The 19,122-nt window shown below is 37.9% G+C and overlaps 1 protein-coding gene across 1 annotated transcript in view; it reads left to right on the top strand.

The window, feature by feature from the left end:
- Nucleotides 1-18,788, top strand: part of ubtd2 (ubiquitin domain containing 2) — a 101,620-nt gene extending 82,832 nt beyond the window's left edge. Inside the window, exon 3 of the mRNA XM_073824651.1 lies at nt 16,952-18,788. Within this exon, the coding sequence (XP_073680752.1) occupies nt 16,952-17,367 (416 nt within the window). The 3' untranslated portion in view covers nt 17,368-18,788. The remainder of the gene's footprint in view (nt 1-16,951) is intronic.
- Nucleotides 18,789-19,122: the final 334 nt, after the last annotated feature.

The raw sequence follows: 19,122 nt of genomic DNA, 5'->3' as shown, positions 1-19,122 counted from the left end.
TTATCACTGTGAAAGGTAGTTGGGAGCCCTCAAGCCAGTGTCGCCACTCCTCGAGTGCTAGTTTGATGGCTAACAGCTCTCTGTTACCCACATCATAATTTCTCTCTGCGGGGGTCAGTTTGTGAGAGAAGAAAGTGCAAGGAAATGTCTTGGGGTTTTGGCCCTGCCTCTGTGAAAGGACTGCCCCCACACCGGTACTTGAGGCATCCACCTCAACGAGGAAGGCCTTATCAGGATCTGGATGATGAAGGATAGGTGCGGTGGTGAACCTCTGTTTGAGATCATTGAAGGCCTGAATGGCAGGTGGTAACCAGGTGAGACGAGAACTACCCTTCTTGACCATAGCAGTTAGGGGAGCTGCCACCGTGCTGAACTGTCGAATGAAACGGCGGTAGAAGTTGGAGAACCCCAAAAACCGTTGAAGTTCCTTGAGAGTGGTAGGAAGTGGCCAGTGACGTACAGCATTCACCTTCCTCTCATCCATGGCGATTCCCTCAGGGCTGATGATATAGCCGAGGAAGGCAATCCTCTCCTGATGAAATTCACATTTCTCCTCCTTTACGTAGAGTTGATGTTGGATGAGACGTTGGAGCACTGCTCTGACATGTTGGATGTGTTCGGCGTAGGAGTTTGAATAAATCAAAATGTCGTCAATGTAGACTATTACCCAGCGGTTCAGCATGTCCCGGAACACCTCATTGATGAACACCTGGAAGAACGAGGGACTGTTGGCCAGGCCGAAGGGCATGACCCGGTATTCATAGTGACCTGAGGTGGTAGAGAAGGCTGTTTTCCACTCGTCCCCCTTCCGAATCCTGACAAGATTGTACGCTGATCGGAGGTCCAACTTCGTGTAGATCTTGGCAGCTCGAAGTTGTTCCAAGGCGGGAGGAACGAGTGGAAGTGGATAGCGGTACTTTACCGTAATGTCATTGAGTGCCCGGTAGTCAATGCAAGGACGAAGACCTCCATCCATTTTCTTGACGAAGAAGAATCCCGCCGAAGCAGCTGAGGCCTGGGCCCAGAGCTCCGTAGTGAGCTGGTAAACTGTTGCTGGATCCGGGTGTGGCGAAGTTTTCTGTGACGTAGTCAGAGACTGATCCGGAGGCGTGGGATCCATTTTCAACAGTTTTATTAACAGAATCAAAGTAAACAGGCAAGGTCGAATAACAGCAGACTGGTGTGGAGCAGATAATCTGTAAGAGTGAACGATAGTCCATGCAATGGGTCGAGGCAGGCCGCAATCAAAAGGGATAATCCAGGGGACAGGCGTGGGTCGACAAAGGGCAGGCAGAAAACGTTCACGAAGTGGATAAACAGTCCGGTTGGCAACAGGTAGGCAGTCAGAGGTAATAGCGCTCGGGATTGTCAGCATAACTATACAAAACTTCGCAGGGAACAAGCCAGCGAGGTGATCCTTAAATGGCCGACCGAGAGGAAGTGAACCCGGACGACCCGGAACCGGAAGTGTGTGTCCCAGGTACAGAATTGTGGGTAATGTAGTGTTTAGTACTCAGGTGAGGGTTCCCGCTGGCGACGGTCAGAGGGAGCCACAGAGACCTCATTTGTGACAAGTATTATATTACTTAAATAACATATACATATATTTTACTGCCTTTTTTTAAAATTGTTAAAATTTTTATAACACATTATCTTGTGGATCCATGAGTTCACATTTACAACTCTATGCGTTTCTCTTCCAGCAGGAGGCGCTGTCAGAATGGTAGTATACAAAGCAGCACAACAAATGATTTTGAAAAGTGCAGCGCTCATATTTATTCAATGGATAGTCTTTTGAAGTTTCATCGCAATTCTTGTCTTTCAGTCCCCAAATTTAAGACCACCTGAAATCATAATTATGACTTTCATAACCCCTAATAACACTGCAGTCATGAATGAAAATTAAGAGCTTTATTTAAGACTTTCAAAAACAAACCTTACACAAAATACGTTTCTTTTTTTTTTTTTTCCACCATGTTCGTGGCGCAAGAAAAATATTAAGGGACTAAATTAATATCAGGATATGAGGTATAATTCGTCTCTCATTGTCTGTGAAAGAATGCACATCAGATAATGAAAGTCAATTTTTTCTTTCACTTTAACATTGCGCAGTTTTCACGTTGCTTGTGTGATATCCATTGGCTCACCTCCATGGTTTAAAACATAAATATTTATAAAAATACAGTATATAGAAAAGACATATCTTTAAAATTTTGCGATGTAACTGAAAGCTACATCTGTCTGCGCGCAATGCTGGGTCTTTCTCAGATATACTGAAATACGTCCACACCGCAGATGTGTTGCTTCAGACAAGCAAGTGCAAGCTGCAGTTTCTGTTTTCTTCAACATAAGTGTTCCCGACGCTTTGTACGCACACACTCACCGGTATTGGGGTATATGAAAAATTAATATCTTTTTTAAAAAAAACACCATTATTTGGTATGAAAAGGTATACCGCCCAGCCCTACCCTGTTGCACAGGCTTTTTAATCGGAACTGAACAATGTACAGGACTCCCTGAGCTAGTCACATCCAAAGGCCCTCACATTCTTACTATCCTCAATTAAAGTTTGGATGTGTGTCTCTAGTTCTGAAATCTTCTCTGTCAGCCTAACTATTTCCCTGCATTTATCACATGTGAATGCCTCACTGCCGACAGAGAGATAAGCTGTATATGTGGCAAGCAGTGCAGCTAACATTATCAAGAGAAGAAGCCATTACTTACCATGATTTCAGATCGATTCCAACTTACCACTGTTGTTTGATGAACTTGTGTAGAAATGAGCAGGGGAAGAAACAATGGAGCGAGAGAAAAAATAATATCTATAGAAATCTTGGCGAATCAGCCAAATTAATTTTTACTTTGTTTATTCAGTTTTTCTTTTTACCCAATGAACATAAGGATACTGATAAACACAGGGAACATGCATTTTCACTACTTCTTCTTCAGGTTACAGGTGACTGTCTTCTTTAAAGCTCCCTATGAAATAACAAGAGAGAAAATACTGTCAAGTTCAACAGTATGATGAATAAATAAATATAAAAACTGATAGTTTAGTTTAACCTGTTAACTTGCCTACCCGTATTTTAATATCTTAACTTACATTTACATTTACATTTACATTTACATTTATTCATTTAGCAGACGCTTTTATCCAAAGCGACTTACAATTGGGAATACAACAAATGATTCATCCTAAGGAGGCAGATCGACATAGGAAGTGCTCAAAAATACCATATGTCAGGCGTTGTTAGATGAGTACGGGCTAGAAAGGGAAGATCAGGAAAGAGAGGAGAAGAATTTTTTTTTTTTTTTTTTTTTCCAGATAGTCAGATAGTGTCGAAAAAGATGGGTTTTCAGCAGTCGCTTGAAGACAGTAATGGAGTCAGCGTTTCGGATGGGGGTGGGAAGATCATTCCACCAGGCAGGGACATTGAAGGAGAATGTTTTGGAAAGTGATTTCGTGCCTCTCTGTGGTGGTACAATAAGGCGTCTTTCACTAGAGGATCTCAGACTTCTGGAGGGAGTGTAGATGCGTAGTAGTGAATGGAGGTAGGCCGGTGATGAGCCGGTGGCTGTCCTATAGGCCAGCATCAGTGTCTTGAATTTGATGCGTGCTGTAACCGGTAGCCAGTGCAGGGATATGAAGAGAGGTGTGACATGGGCCTTCTTGGGCTCATTGAAGACGAGCCGTGCTGCTGCATTCTGAATCATTTGTAGAGGCCTGATTGTACATGCTGGAAGACCAGCTAAAAGAGCATTGCAATAGTCCAGCCTGGAAATGACCAGGGCCTGGACGAGGAGTTGTGCAGCATGCTCTGTTAGGAAGGGCCTGATCTTTCTGATGTTGTGCAATGCAAACCTGCAGGATCGAGCAGTTTTAGCTATGTGTTCTTTAAAAGTCAATTGGTCATCAAAGATTACACCAAGATTTCTGGCTGAAGTCGATGGGGTAATTGTTGATGAACCTAACTGGATGGAGAAGTCATGTTGTAAAGTTGGGGTGGCGGGAAAGACAAGGAGCTCAGTTTAGCTAGATTGAGCTGAAGATTGAGCTAGATTGAGCTAGATTTAACTTATAGTTGCGCCGGTGCCAACTAATGAAGTCATGCAGTTAACGCGCTTCTAACTCAGTATTAATATGCACCCAGAACAGCCGCAGATGAGGCATTAAGTGCATGGCACTGTGACCAGCCCAACAATTTTACACAGTTTAAAGTAGCAATGTGGTCGCTCAGTTTTTCTAGATTTGATTTAATCATGTAAAAGTTTTGAACAAAGAAATCAAGTGCTACGCACATGTATTGGCCATGACTTAATTGCAAACACCAATACAAAAATTATATGAGTAAACAAAATAGGCTATTTGCATGTAGTGCTATCATAAGTGTCCAATTCATTTTAAATATTGTGGTTATCGCCAATACCAGTATATCGTCACACCCTTAATTAACACAATGTCGATATTTCATGATTTGAATATCACGGTTATCGCCAATACCGGTATAGCGCGACACCCCTAGTAGACGTGAATTGAAACGCAAATGGAAATGCGAATGGCAAGTAAACGGCTAACAGAATGCTAACGCGCTGCACTTGCGGTTATAGATTAGAATTAAGCTATATTTTATATACAAACAAAATATTAACTGATTATGTTGTAGTCAATGTAGGCAATTTAGTAATAAGTTTTTAGTGACTTTCTTTTGAATCTTTATTCAAAAGCCTAGCAACAAAATCAATTTCTTGGACAAAACTTATTTAGATTACAACTCTCTCCCACTGATATATTTATATTTATATAGATCAGTGAACTCCTCATTATGACCTCATTGTCATCAGCTACATTTAGCGACTGTTTTAGCTACTTTCAATTAAAAACGGTGAGCTTTTTTCCAAACTTCCAGTGAAAAAACTTAATTACTACTTTTATTACTGCAGTTAGAGCATTGATTTGTAGAGTGGAATAAGTTACGTTTCTTACTTGGTCAGTTACAAAAAAAAAATTGCCTGATGATCAAGTTTGTATCGTTTCATGAAGATGTTCATGCATATGCTTTTCTGGATTTTACTAGGTGAGGGATATTTTATTTTATTTATTTGTTTGTGTTTGTGTGTGTGTGTGTGTGTGTGTGTGTGTGTGTGTGTGTGTGTGTGTGTGTGTGTGTGTGTTGTGAATCTGGATTTATTTATTTATTTATAAACACATAATACAATGTATACATTAGGATGATCATTTTTTTAATTTCTGTAATATTGATATGCAGGGCTCTGTGCTTACCTTGTTTTTTAGGAGCACTTTATCACTGAAGAAAGTGACTTTATGAACGGGTAATTAAATCATTGACTCACTAGATTAAAAGTGCACTTTCATTTATAAATGAAAAATCGCAGTGTTTGCTTGGAGATGTGCAGTGGCTCAGCTGTGACTTTGTTTTGAAATTATTTTCGTTGATAAAACAGCAAAATCAGGCAATAGTGTTATAGTCTGACAATATAAGTCACTTAATATTATTTTCTTGCTTAGAGAAATTGTTGTATTCAGTAAACAACTGCATTGGTTTTCTTTGGCCATCACCATTATACATTATATAAGCAATATCACACTCATAGACATGAGATATGGCTGTATATCGGCACTGCTGTAATTTGGCCGTAGGTAATCACAGCGTGCCGATATATAGCGATATCTCACGTCTATAAGTGTAATAACCTACATCTGATACATTATTCATTCTGCAGATTGGTTTCGTATTCACAATAAACATTCGTTTGAATCTCTGTTGAGGAAAGTGTTATCTTTGTCGTGAAATTAATATCCGTTAATATCTGTTAAAGGTAATTTTGCTGCTCAGTGCATTTGTTCGCTGCATCAAGCTGTTGTTGAAACTATAAATAACTTCTATTTATATGGTTAACTTTTCAATCTTAAAGTCGTTACTGCTGAATCATAAAAACAGTCTCTTGTCTCTATTTAATGGCGGAACAATGGGGTGGGTTCATGAGCGCAGAAAGGCCGCTGACAATCTGCATATTTGAACTATAAGCAAGTACATTTTTGCCTAAAAACCTCCTACATTCCGTGACACAAAAACACTAATGTTTATAAAATGATATTGAATTTGGGCATCCGCCATGACACTCGCTGTAAGAAGTACAAGCGTAGTGATACAATTACAAACTGTAAAACGGCTGTTGGAGTTCTGATATCGCTCTAATGTCGCACTCTCATCAGCCAATTAGATTTGAGGACCAGAAAGAACTGTTGTATAAAGATCAACTAACATAATCTATAAAGGTGAAAAATGCATTTACTTACACATTTGAGAATCAGGATTTTCATGATATAGTTAACACATTTGGGAATATTTCGAATAAAAAGGCAAACAAGCCAATATCAGTTGTACAGTGCTATCGTGGTTGCTGTGTCACATGACACAGACACAGACATGACACAAGACAAGCCACCCCCTCCCCCCTCAAAAGTAATGCATGACACCCTTGACACTACAATACAAAATTGTTTGCCATTCATTTGAGTAGAGCCCTGATATGATTAATTTTATTTTATTTGTTATTTTTTGTATTAATAATTTGTGGTAATAGAATTATTTATATGAATAACAATTATTAAATAGATTTTTTTTATTCATAGATCTTTTTTTAATAAAAATTTGTATTAATGGAATTATTTATATTAATAACAATTATTATTATTATTATTATTATTATTATTATTATTATTATTATTATTATTATTATTATTATGTTTTTAATTCATAGAGCCCTGATATGATTTTTCTTCTTCATTTTTTTAATAATTGTATTGATGGAATTATTTATATTAATAACAATTATTGTTTTTTAATCAAATTATTATTATTTTTTTATTAATATTTTTCATATATTCTCTTATTCATTTAAACATTTACTTTTGAAAACATAATTAAGTTTAATATGTGTGCCAAGCTGTCATAAACAGCAATGTACAATGTACAGAACATTCCAGGAATGGACTCCTCTTAAGGGTTCCAAAAAATGTTCACCCCATAGTGGCCTTTTCGAAAGCATAAATCTACCACCACATTGGACAACCAGGTGACGTCAAACAGTAGTGTCTAATGAGTTTTTTTTTTTTCAGCCATGTAGTCATAGTAAGCATCAGCAGTCGTTTCAGTAGCAGGAGAAATTCCATCCACAGTGGTTTTAAGGGGGTTCTAGAGCTGCTCAGCATGTCATGCATGGGGTCTGTGGTTGTTTGATTTGCACTGCACTCATAGAGCAGTGTAAGTGTATTTATAGCTATGAGATTCGCCCAGCAAAAAGGTCACAGATCATAACCATTCTCAACTTCCTCTTGAAAGTGACTGGTTGTGAGTTAACAGAGATGGACTTACACAGTTCTTTTGCTCTCTTTGGGTATTTATGGTCAAGTTTTTGTGAAGAGCAGTGCCACTTGGAGTCTTGGGGATTTGTCAGTGGCCTTTTCTTTTCTTCTTTTTTTTTTTAATTCACCTTATTGAAATTGAATTGCATTGCTCCCTTACAATACAGACTTAGAATTTAGATAGTTGGTATTATAGAGCTCCCTGAATGTGTCTAACTTGGACAGTCTTTCAGCACCATTGGGCCTTTTTGCTGTAACTGCTGATCTCATATCTCTATCTCAGATAGTGTAAAGAAAGTTCAGCATAACATAATTTTATACTTGCATGATCAAGTGCAGCTTTCTATATTTAAGTAAATATAAGTATAATTAGCATGACATTTCTGTTGTAATAAAAAAAAAATCACAAAGTTATGTCCAACAAAGGGATTCAATGATTCCTTTTTATAGGTGGGGCACATTCAAGTTTCTGAAGTAAATGCTCACTGCTAACAGTTGTTAATAATAAAAATATAGAAGGACGCTGATGTGACATACTCTGAAAACCACATGGAAAACTTATATATCAAGCAATTGGGAGCAGACAATACCAAACATTCTGCTGGATCAAGTATTGTCAGACTCAGCACTCCATCATCTTTTACTTTCAGTCTCTCTGAAAAGCCTGCATTGAACTGCCTTATTTAAAAATCTGCAGTGTAGTAAAGAAGTGCTGCTTCTTACATTAAAGAGAAATGAATTTGCAATGCGACAATCTGATATAGATACTGTTAGGATCACAATGAAGGAAATTCAAAGACTGTGATTTTTACAATGTATCTCTTGAATAAATGATTCAGTGACAAATACATTTTTTAACAGTCACTTTTCACCACTTAGTAGTGAAACAATGCAATCGACACCAATGTAATTTGAGGCGGCAGTTACTTTTAGCTATATTGATCGCAACCATAGACACCAATGTTTATATCCAAAACATTAACCTTTGTCCTAGTATTTCTGTGATAATATGAATGACTGTATGACTGCTGGAATACCCATACACAACCCATTTTAAATTCCCTGGCTAAAGAAAGGAGGTACTCATCCATAATTTGACGGTACATGGCCACGTCCATCGCCCCTTTGATGCAGTGCAGTTGTCCTGTCCCCTTAGGAGAAAAACACCCCCAAAGCCTCCATGTTTGACGGTGGGGATGGTGTTCTTGGGGTTCTTAGGCAGCATTCCTCCTCCTCCAAACACGGCAAGTTGATGCCAAAGAGCTTGATTTTGGTCTTATCTGTCCACACCACTTTCACCCAGTTCTCCTCTGAATCATTCAGATGTTCATTGGCAAACTTCAGACGGGCCTGTACATGTGTTCAGACGGGCCTGTACATGTGCCTTCTTAAGGCAGGCGCTGCAGGATTTCAGTCCTTCACAGTGTAGTGTGTTACCAGTTGTTTTCTTGGCAACTATGGTCCCAGCTGCCCTGAGATCATTGACAAGATCCTCCTGTGTAGTTCTGGGCTGATTCTTTCCCATTCTTATGATCATTGAAACTCCAAGAGGTGAGATCTTGCATGGAGCCGAGGGAGATTGAGAGTTGTTTTGTGTTTCTTTCATTTGCGAATAATCGCACAAACTGTTGTCACCTTCTCACCAAGCTGCTTGGCAATGGTCTTGTAGTCCATTCCAGCCTTGTGTAGGTCTACAATCTTGTCCCTGACATCCTTGAACAGCTCTTTGGTCTTGGCTATGGTGGAGAGTTTGGAATCTAATTGATGGATTGCTTCTGTGGACAGGTGTCTTTTATACAGGTCACAAACTAAGATTAGGAGCACTTCCATTAAGAGAGTGCTCCTAATCTCAGCTCATTACCTGTATAAAAGACACCTGAGAGCCAGAAATCTTTCTGACTGATAGGGGATCTTATACTTATTTTACTAATTAAAATGCAAATCAATTTATAACTTTTTTGAAATGTGTTTTTGGATTTTGTGTTGTTTTTCTGTCTCTCACTGTTCAAATAAAACTTCCAGTACAATTATATACTGTTCATTTGTCAGTGGGCAAACGTACAAAATCAGCAGGGGATCAGTTTTTTCCCCTCACTGTACAGGATGTTTTTATAGTACATTGTATTGTTAGATGTCAAAAGATCAAGGGAAATTTGATGGAGAAGGACTTTCATTATTTAATCGTATACGTCTACTACTGGCTAAATGGCAACTGTAGTCTGAAAGACACTTAACTTTCAGAAATTTGTTGCTGTGACCACATTGACTGACCATCTGATAAGAATAAATCTTGGACTGAATTAAAGGGACAGTTCAGCCAAAAATTTGCTGTTTGCTGTTAATTTACTCAACCTCAACCTTGTAGTCATTTGATGATTCTTAAAATCCAAGTCAGTGGCCTCTCGTATTTGAGCACAAAATTATTACCCATAGATCCTAATAATATATTGAGTTCTTATGAAGCAAAATTATCATTCTGTGGAAGAAACTGAACATTATTTACAACACCTTTACCTCAGGCCACTTTTCCAACAGTGGCCTGAGAAATTACTTCTTTGAACCTGTTCTTTTGATGAAAAAAAAATTACACCTAAACAGACCTACCAACCTGTACGCATTTTGCGTAGTAGGTATTGACCTAAAAGTATGTTGGTACGCGAAAACCTGGAGTCCCATCTGTCCACATGCAGCACTCAAATCAAGTAACAGCAAATTATTAAGAGTTGGACCAATCAGTTTTTTATTTATTTATTTTTTTTTTTTACATATTTTTCATGTTTTATTTATATCTAATCTGGCTATGTTTGTGTGTCCTTGAGTTGATAAGGAAACACCTCCCCGCTTATAATGTGCATTTAAAAAAATAACACACACCAAACATCTTCCCTTGCAATGAGAAGCATTTCTAAACTTGTCTAACAAAAGAGAACATTATAACATGTTTTAACATGTTTAAAGGTGCCATAGAATGGACTTCCTTGACTATTACACCAGAATGGGAGTGTAGTTCCTAATCTTATCAGCCTAGAAAGTTGAAGCCTTGCATTTCCACCGTCTTAGTACACGATATAACTACAGAAGAGTCAAGTTTTAAATAGGACAAATATCAAAACTCTTTGGTCATTTTTGAACACGATGCTATTGGTCTAATAGGATTCAATGATCTATGCTAAGCTATGCTAAAAGTGATATCGCCAGAACAGGAGAACGGCTGAATGGATTTCAAAACGGTAAAACCCAACTTATTAACTCGGGGGGAGTTGGAGAATTTCCAAAAAAAGTGGAGTGTTCCTTTAAACACCATTGTTTCCTCCTTATATACATCTAGTGTTTGCAAAAGACCACTGAAAAAGAGGCCAATTCCAACATAACACAGACTATTACGTAAGAGTCGCGATCATTAATAGTTACACCCCCAACATTTGCATAGCCAAATCATCAGACGTTCTGCAGGTAGGCTATTGTGAAAAAACAAAGCGAGGAACAGGAATAAATGTTATGTTCCAGGTTGTGCAGGGGATGTTAAGTGCAGGGATAGGTTGGTGTCTGTACTCACAAAGGCATAAAAAAAACGTGTTGTAATAAAATAAGGCGAGACCAATCAAACACACAATTGTTCATTAGCAGTATCAAACAATCACAGACCCCCCTTTACCCAGTCCCCAACTGTAGGCGCCGGCAAGTCTCAGATGGCCCACAAGGCCCCCGGTTGCTATAGTGACCAGGACACCTCTGCCAGACCTCTGGTCACTATCCAACTCATCCCCCACCATCAAGATAAGACTCTTACAGGAATGCAGGGAGATACACTTTCCTTATTCAGACATACAGTTATATAGAAATGTACACGTATCAATGTATTACCTTTTCTTATATTGTTGTTTCTGTTATGTATGTCGGCCTCAAACATTAATCCGCAATAGGTGAATTATTGTGCATGCTAAGACTCTCACATTTAGAATCACTCAGTCAACCGAGAAGATACATAGATCATGTTTGGTGTCTATGAGTGGCATTTATTATCCCCTAAATGTTAATGTTTGTGGCATCTTAATAACTCCTTGCTTTATAGGTATTATTGAACTTTTGGAAGTTTTGTGGCAAAACAACCAATCAGCTTCCACATGCGAAACACCATCGTGGGAGACAAAGACTTTCAATCTTCCCTCCAAAACTCAGATCAACCGGATTGGACAAGGTCCAACTGTGGGCGTGAACGACCTACAGGTTTATAAGCCTTCCCTCTTCTCGCTTACTCTCTCTTCTCTTCCCTTCTGGACTCGAACACACGTCACCCCGCACCTCCCCCCAGATCCATTTGTCTATGTGCGATCGTTTGTAAGTAGAATAGTTTAATAAACAACCATATATTCACATATAATGATTCTCTGTGCTGAATGGTAACATTACAATAGTCACTTAAACTGTTTCGATCTCATATTGCTACCTTTAGCCCTATTTTGTTCAATTGTTTTAACTCCGTTCTGATTAGTAAAACACGTTGCCGTGACGACGAGCCAACGTAAGAGTAATGGTTATCACTGAAGAATTTGCTGGACAAAGAAACAAGTCGATATCATCATTACTGTTACTGATCAGAAACTGGAAATTGCGTATATTTAATGACGATTATTATACACAATTTCCTGTGAGTTAAACTACTTTCCCTGACTGAAATGTATGTTTTAAATAACTAATTTCATCCTATTCATTGGTCAAAAGGACCTGGTGGAGATTTGCAGTGCATAGGTGATGAGAGAAACATAGTCTCGTACTTGTACACACATATTGATCAATTTGAAATTCTTTGAGCTAACCAATTCTCTACACCTGTTACATTGCAGTAAATAGGATGTCACTTACCACATAAACAGAGTAAGAAGAGATAACTGCGCGGACGATGGCGAATGAGCTCCGTAATTAATATTTTCCTCCATGTGTTTCCTTCCTGCTGTGTAAGCTATTGAAATGAGCCACTCTGTGAAACAGCCAATCAGAGCAAAGCTCGTCATTATTATTCATGAACCTTCCAAATAAGGTAATTACATACCATTTAATTCTAGGGACAAATCCTAGGGTTGTAAATTAACTTGTAAAACCGTTTCTGGAGAATTTTTGCCCTTTTTTATGCCACATACCTTCTATGTAGATATCAGACAGCAATTTAAAATATTGTATCAATGCATTCCTTTAACAAATGTTAGAAATAACTTCATTTTATGATCTGATGTGGCTTCTTATCAAAGAATGAGGCAGAAATATACATTCTAAATAATAAAAAAGGCTATGTCGATTAGCAACAGATTATACTTAATTATTATGAAGATACCCGAGGTGGTTTCAAGAACACACATACATTGTCACAGTCTAGTGTTAATTGTTTTTAAATTTCATATTTCAAAGTGTTTCCCCTTAAAGGAAACTTCAAGCTGCATCCCCCTCTAGTGATACTTTGGGGAATTCTGCCAGGCATGACCGGTGTCTGAAGTATGTGTAAAACAACACCAGTCATATTGGTCCACTTGGCCCGTGACATCATAGGCGGGTGCCCAAAAGTATAAAAGCACCTGCTGAATACGTCACCAACTTTTGTTTTCAGAGCACATCTGGTTGTTAACAGGTGAGTGTGCGAGATCATGAGCGGAGCTATATTTCTCAGCTATGATTCTCCAGTATGCATGTTATTTTGTGTGGAGAGCCTTGCTGGCCGTGGAAATATTGAATGCTCTGTGAAGAGATGCTTTCGAGCTTTCTTTCCCTGGGTGTTTCAGTACCTAGAGTGGTTATGGGGAATGTTCCTTCCTTTGTTGAGCCAGATGGGTTTAGGAGTGGGCTGCCTCCCAGGCTTCTAGGTATTTTTAAGTAGGCGGTCCCTCTGAATCTTGCTTAGCAAGTTTGGGCTGAGTAGACTGTTCCCCTCTTGAGGGCTTTAAGTAAACTGTCTCTGCTCAGAGTGTAACTGTCTGCGGATGGTTATGCTACAGCTCAAGCTTGCTTTGCTCTGGAATATAGCAGTCAGAGGGTAGCTTTACAAACCCAATTCCAGAAAAGTTAGGACATTTCGTGAAATGCCTTAAAATCAAGAATATGTTATCTGTTCATTCTCTTTAACCTTTATTTAATTGACTAAAGTACAAAAAAAATCAATGTTTTCAGTGGCAAACTCTTAATTTTATTTTGTAAATATAACCAAATTTAGATTTTTATGGCTGAAACACAATGTTGGGGAAGAGGCAACAGTTCACAATTTTGAAACAGTTCACAGTAAGCAGGTGAAATGGAAATAGGTAACCTTTGAGACCTCAGATAGCATTGCATAAGAAACTGTCATGCTGCGGCATTACATACAGCCACATGGGCTCAGGAGTAGTTCTGAAAACTGCTTAACACATTCTGCAGCTGCATCAATAAATGCAACTTGAAATTTTGTTACTCTAATAGTAAGCTATACATCAATTCTATGCAATTCATCTCAGAAAGTCAAAAAGACAATGGAAATGTGTGCTGTGGTCAGACCAGTCTATGTTTCAGCTTGTTTCTGAGAAAAATTAACATAATTACCTTATTAGTACCTTATTAGTATAGCCATCTTAGGGTGGTTACATTCCCATTGTTATGGCAGGGCTTACTTACTTGAGTACAGCTGTCTGAGGCTATCTGTGTTTTATCGTGCAGTTTCGGTAGCCCTTTTTACTGGAAGCATAGCTGTCTGAGAATAACAATGTACTTGCTCAGTGATTGCTCCCCTGTCTAGTGTTTTGAAGTAGATAGAGCTGTCTCTCCTTTTAGCATTTATAATTAGACAGCCCACTGCTGGTGGTCTTGACAATGGCAGTTGTCCCCCTCCTAGAGCCTAGCTATCTGAAGATAGCCATGTGCTAGCTCGATGATTGCTCCCCTGCATAGGGTTTTTAAGTCTTCTTGAGCCCTTACCTAGACATTGCTGTCTCCCCTCTTTGGGTTGTAAGTAGAAAGCCCACTCTTTGTGGTCTGGGTAGTTTCAGTCGGTCCCCCCTCTGGTAGCCCTTCCTACATTTATAGATATCTGAGGATATATACGTGCCAGCTCAGTGACTGCTCCCCTTCTTAGGGTCTTTAAGAAGTGGTCTTTTTGAGCCCTCGCCTAGAGATTTTTTTTTTCATTATTGATAGTACATCATACAGAGGTCAAAATTATTGTACAAATGTAATAATTAAACATTATTGAACCACGTGTCAATGTGGCGGCGAGATCAAAGCATGTCACAACTGTTTCTCATCGACTGAAGACAGGGCGGAATTATGCAGTTCATTAGTGATACACACCAAAACAGCTCTTTTTTAGGCACGCCCCAAAATGAAATTTTCCTCATGTTATAATAAATCTATATATCTGTAGGGTATTTTGAGCTGAAACTTAACAGACACATTCTGGGGACACCCAAGAGCAATCTTGTAAAAATTAACATCTTGTAAAAAGGGGCATAATTAAGTAAGGGGCACTTTAAGTGCAGTCAAATTTTTTATAGATCTTGTATTTATTTTTTGACATCACATTAGTTTTTGAATAGTCTCTATAGAAAGGATTGCATATGCACCTCTATCAGTGGGTAGAACAAAGGCCATCATAACTGTTATTTGAGATTTAACTTGCTAGTCATTGTGCTCAAACTTATCTTCACTTGTACTTAAAGTTGGCACACATCTGACACATTTGCCCTATAGAGCAGGTAAACGATAAGTTAATCAATAGAGATATTCTGTGTGAAAGAGTATAAACAAGACTAGCGTTAGCTGGGCTAGTGATGTGATGTAAGAAGTAAAATACAGTCAAAATCTGTAAGAAAAAAAAAAGAAAAGTATTATGATATATGTCCAAGTTAAATGGATTATAAAAAGGAAAAACAAACAATACAGCAGGACTTAGTTCTATCCACTTTGATGAAAAAAAGTAAGAAATAAGCAGCAAAAACATCTACAAACAGCAAAAATCATGATTGTGAATATTCTGTATCACTCAGCCCTAATAGTGTACCACAAAAACTCTTAAATTGTTTTTCAGAATGTTTTGCTTAAATCAGTTATCTTGAGTTAAATCATTAGCACCGTGGTCAATACAGCTACTGTGTTATTTACCATATAATGTGATACAATATTGTGGGCTGCAACCTGATAATGTGAATGAAACCTCAGTTTGGAAACAAATCAATTAGACTGTTTTTAACTGGATCAACATTCTTTGACAAGATCCTTTGACTTCTGTCATGAACTTGAAAGCGTTTGACATCAGATGACAGAAGAGGATATAGCGCTTGCTTTGTACTGCATCCTTTTTATCTTTTTATTTATTTATTTATTTTTTGTGCTGCAGAAAAACAAGTTTGGGACAACAAATGATGGTGAGCTAATGATGGTTTCATCAAATATTCTTTGATCTACTGAGCAATAAATAGTTTAACCAGAAAGTATCAGAAGAATTTAATGAAATCATTGTATTACTGATACAAATAAAACTGTTTTTAAAAACAAAACCTACTCCTTAAAAAACAAAACTTACATATGTCATCATGATAGTATGGACATTACTTTTTTTTACTGACTTCCATGGAGGTGTAGCTTGTTATGATTAAAATGACTTACTTCCTCTTTGGAAGAAGCCAGTGATGTAATCATATTGTTCCTGTGGTGTGTCCCACTGTCATTAATTCATTGCTCCAACTTCCTCTTTGTTTGAGAAGGTGACAGATCCACATTGAGTCTCTATGTCATAGGCAGCATGCTCATCATGTGATGCGTGTCTGTATTTATTTTATCAAGTAGGTTGTCAAAAAAGTTTTTAGTAGCTAACACTATGCATGCTTTATGTACAAACATGTGATTATAAAATACCAAGTGGATTTTTATCCAAGCCTGTTCCACAACCAAGAGCCTAGAGTAATATTATTAATATTCTGAAAATATTATTTTAATAGAATAATAATTAAACAATTAAACATTAAATATGTGCCAAGTATACTTGATGGGTTTCCCCATCCGATTTTTGGTTCCTCCCAAGATTTCTTCCTATCTACTATACAGTCTTCAGTTTTCATCTCTACAGTCTACAAACGTGTTACTAGTGTTTAGGCTAAGTTTTGTTGTTTTACTTAGGAAATAGCATATGTATATAACACATTAATGTGGTTATCTATCATGTAACGATCATCTATAAATATGCCAGTCTTAAAAGAGCTTCTAAATTGTCTTTGTTTCCCCTTTAAAAATGGCAGTAAAGATCCATTCTATTCTGTTATATTATTCTATTCTATTCTATTCTATTCTATTCTATTCTATTCTATTCTATTCTATTCTATTCTATTCTATTCTTTTTCCTTGCCACCATCACCTTTGGTTTGCATACTGTGGAAGACACTCTTGTTTTACAAAAGAGTTCATATTTTGCAGAATAATGTTTGATTTCACTATAATATTGATTTATATAGATGTGGTATTACAGTACAACATAATGGTCCACTGTATCAAAACATTAGATAAGTCAAGAAAAAGAAACTGATGTGGCTTAAATGCTTCTTTTTGTGTCTCCAGGTGCCCTGACTGAATGCTATGATGAGCTGGGGAACCGCTACCAGCTGCCCGTCTACTGCCTCTCCCCTCCTGTCAACATGATCGAGGAAAAGAGTGAGTTGGAGACCATTGAGGTTCCAGAAGCTCCAGTTAGCGAGGGCCAGGAGTGCCAGTTGCGTCTGCGCCTCTCCACGGGACGAGATTTACGCCTGGCTGTCCGCACCAGTGACAATGTTCAGCAGATGAAGCGCCGTTTGCAGACCCAGGAAGGTGTAGTGGCCACCAGCCAGCGCTGGTTCTTCTCAGGCCGACCACTTACCGACAAGATGAAGCTGGAAGAATTGAAGATCTCTAGAGACTATGTCGTCCAGGTGATCGTCAGCCAGCCTCCCACAACCCCACCACTGCCACAGAACCCCACTCCTGTGGAAAACTAATGCCTCGTTGGGGATATTAACCACCACACCAAATGAGAGGATATAAATGTGCATGGGCTGCAAGATTTTTCAGAAGATGATTTCTATATTTTGGAACTGGTCATTCCAGTCTAGTGTGAACCTCTCTAGAGGCTTCCCCCCTCAAACACTCACTGCCTTTGACTTTGGCTCTTCTAAGGGAGTTGAGACTCAGATTTTCTGTTTAAAAGCCTCAGGTCTAGAAAACCAGAGTTCTGAATTGATCAAGAGAGGTCCAAAAAGTATGGTTTTTGACAAGGAAAACTTAATAATGGTTTGTTATTTTTAAGATTATGGAGTTATAAGCTTCATAATATTTTCTCTTTTTTCTTGTGACGCAAGCATATGTCTGCAAGGCAGACCAGAAGTGTGGACCTACCTGTGTCTGTCAGAATTTGAATTCTGAAACAGAGACACTTGGGCCAGAAAGACATTTTAAACCTCTGTTGGCTTTCAGCAACAGGGGAATCACTTGTTGGACTGTTTTCTTAATATTTTTTTTTTTTTTTTTTTTTTTAGAAACTCTGTAACCAAAAATATATCAAGATTTTTTGAAAGAGAAGATCTGTTACACATTACAAAAACAATGTCAGTTGTTTTTTTCACTTGTCCAGCTTCTTTAATCCCTGTTCTTTTTCAAATAACCTTTTGCTTACATCAATTCTCTTAACAGCATTTGTTCAACTCTTTTATTTTTTAAAGAGCGTACATTTATTAGTCATGTAGACAAGTAGATCAGCTCTTTTACTACTTTTGAAACATGCTTTTAGTGGTCGTCACATTTTTCAGATAGATTTAGTTGCAGAGAGATATTACAATCTATTTCCTCCAACAAACGAATTTGATTTTCTCACTCACTGTCAAGCTGTCTTCAGAAAATTGTGAAATTTGCATGGGGCAACCTCTCTGATTCCTTGTGAAGATAATTTTAGAATTTTTTCATCTCTGTGAGGTCGCCATGGTGCTCACATATTGCCTCAAACATCCCTGAGGATATATAAGGGTGAGAAGGGGGTAATCATCTAATAATTGTGTGTATACATGTGAATGATCAATGAGCAAGTGATATAATGGAAGGATAAGACGTGAAGATGTAATTTATGAATGGAGCTAATATACAGCTATATACATGTTTTTTTTTTTTTTTAGTTTATGTTTTTCTTTATGTTAAGAGGTATAGTATGGCAGGAAATGATGAGAAATGAAGGGAACAGACTCAAATGAGCAGCACAGGTCAATATGCCGTAGTATGTGTGCTAACTGTAATCTCGCAACTCATAAGTGTTTTTAAATGGATTCAGGACTTTGTCCTGTTTAAAAGAATTGAGAGTTGCAAAAAACAGTTGCATATTTTAGTGATAGAGAATGTGTTTTTAATTAAAAGTTACTGAAACATTTGTACACTTCAGTATTTTTGTCTGATTTTGTTACAGTATTGTAATATTACAGTTTTCCACATTTGCTAAAACTAAACCCCATTCTCTGAACCAAATTCTCAATAGCCTAAATCAATTTGTCAAATAAATCACTCTTTCTGTAAAACCGTAAACAAGTTCAGGCAGTTTAGACACTGTTTGCAGATCTCATGCACATTTTTACTCACTAAGACACAACTAGCTCTGTGATGAACTTACGCAAAACCCTAAACACAAGAAAGCAAAAGTTAAGCACAACTGCAACACGGCTGTCATCGTTTACAATAATTCAAAATTCTTCACAAGCTTTGATATTGAGTAC

This window comes from Garra rufa, chromosome 19 (assembly GCF_049309525.1).
Source record: "Garra rufa chromosome 19, GarRuf1.0, whole genome shotgun sequence".
In the NCBI taxonomy this organism is placed as follows: domain Eukaryota; kingdom Metazoa; phylum Chordata; class Actinopteri; order Cypriniformes; family Cyprinidae; genus Garra; species Garra rufa.
Note: the sequence above shows the minus strand (reverse complement) of the source record. Positions and strands in the feature narration are given on the sequence as shown.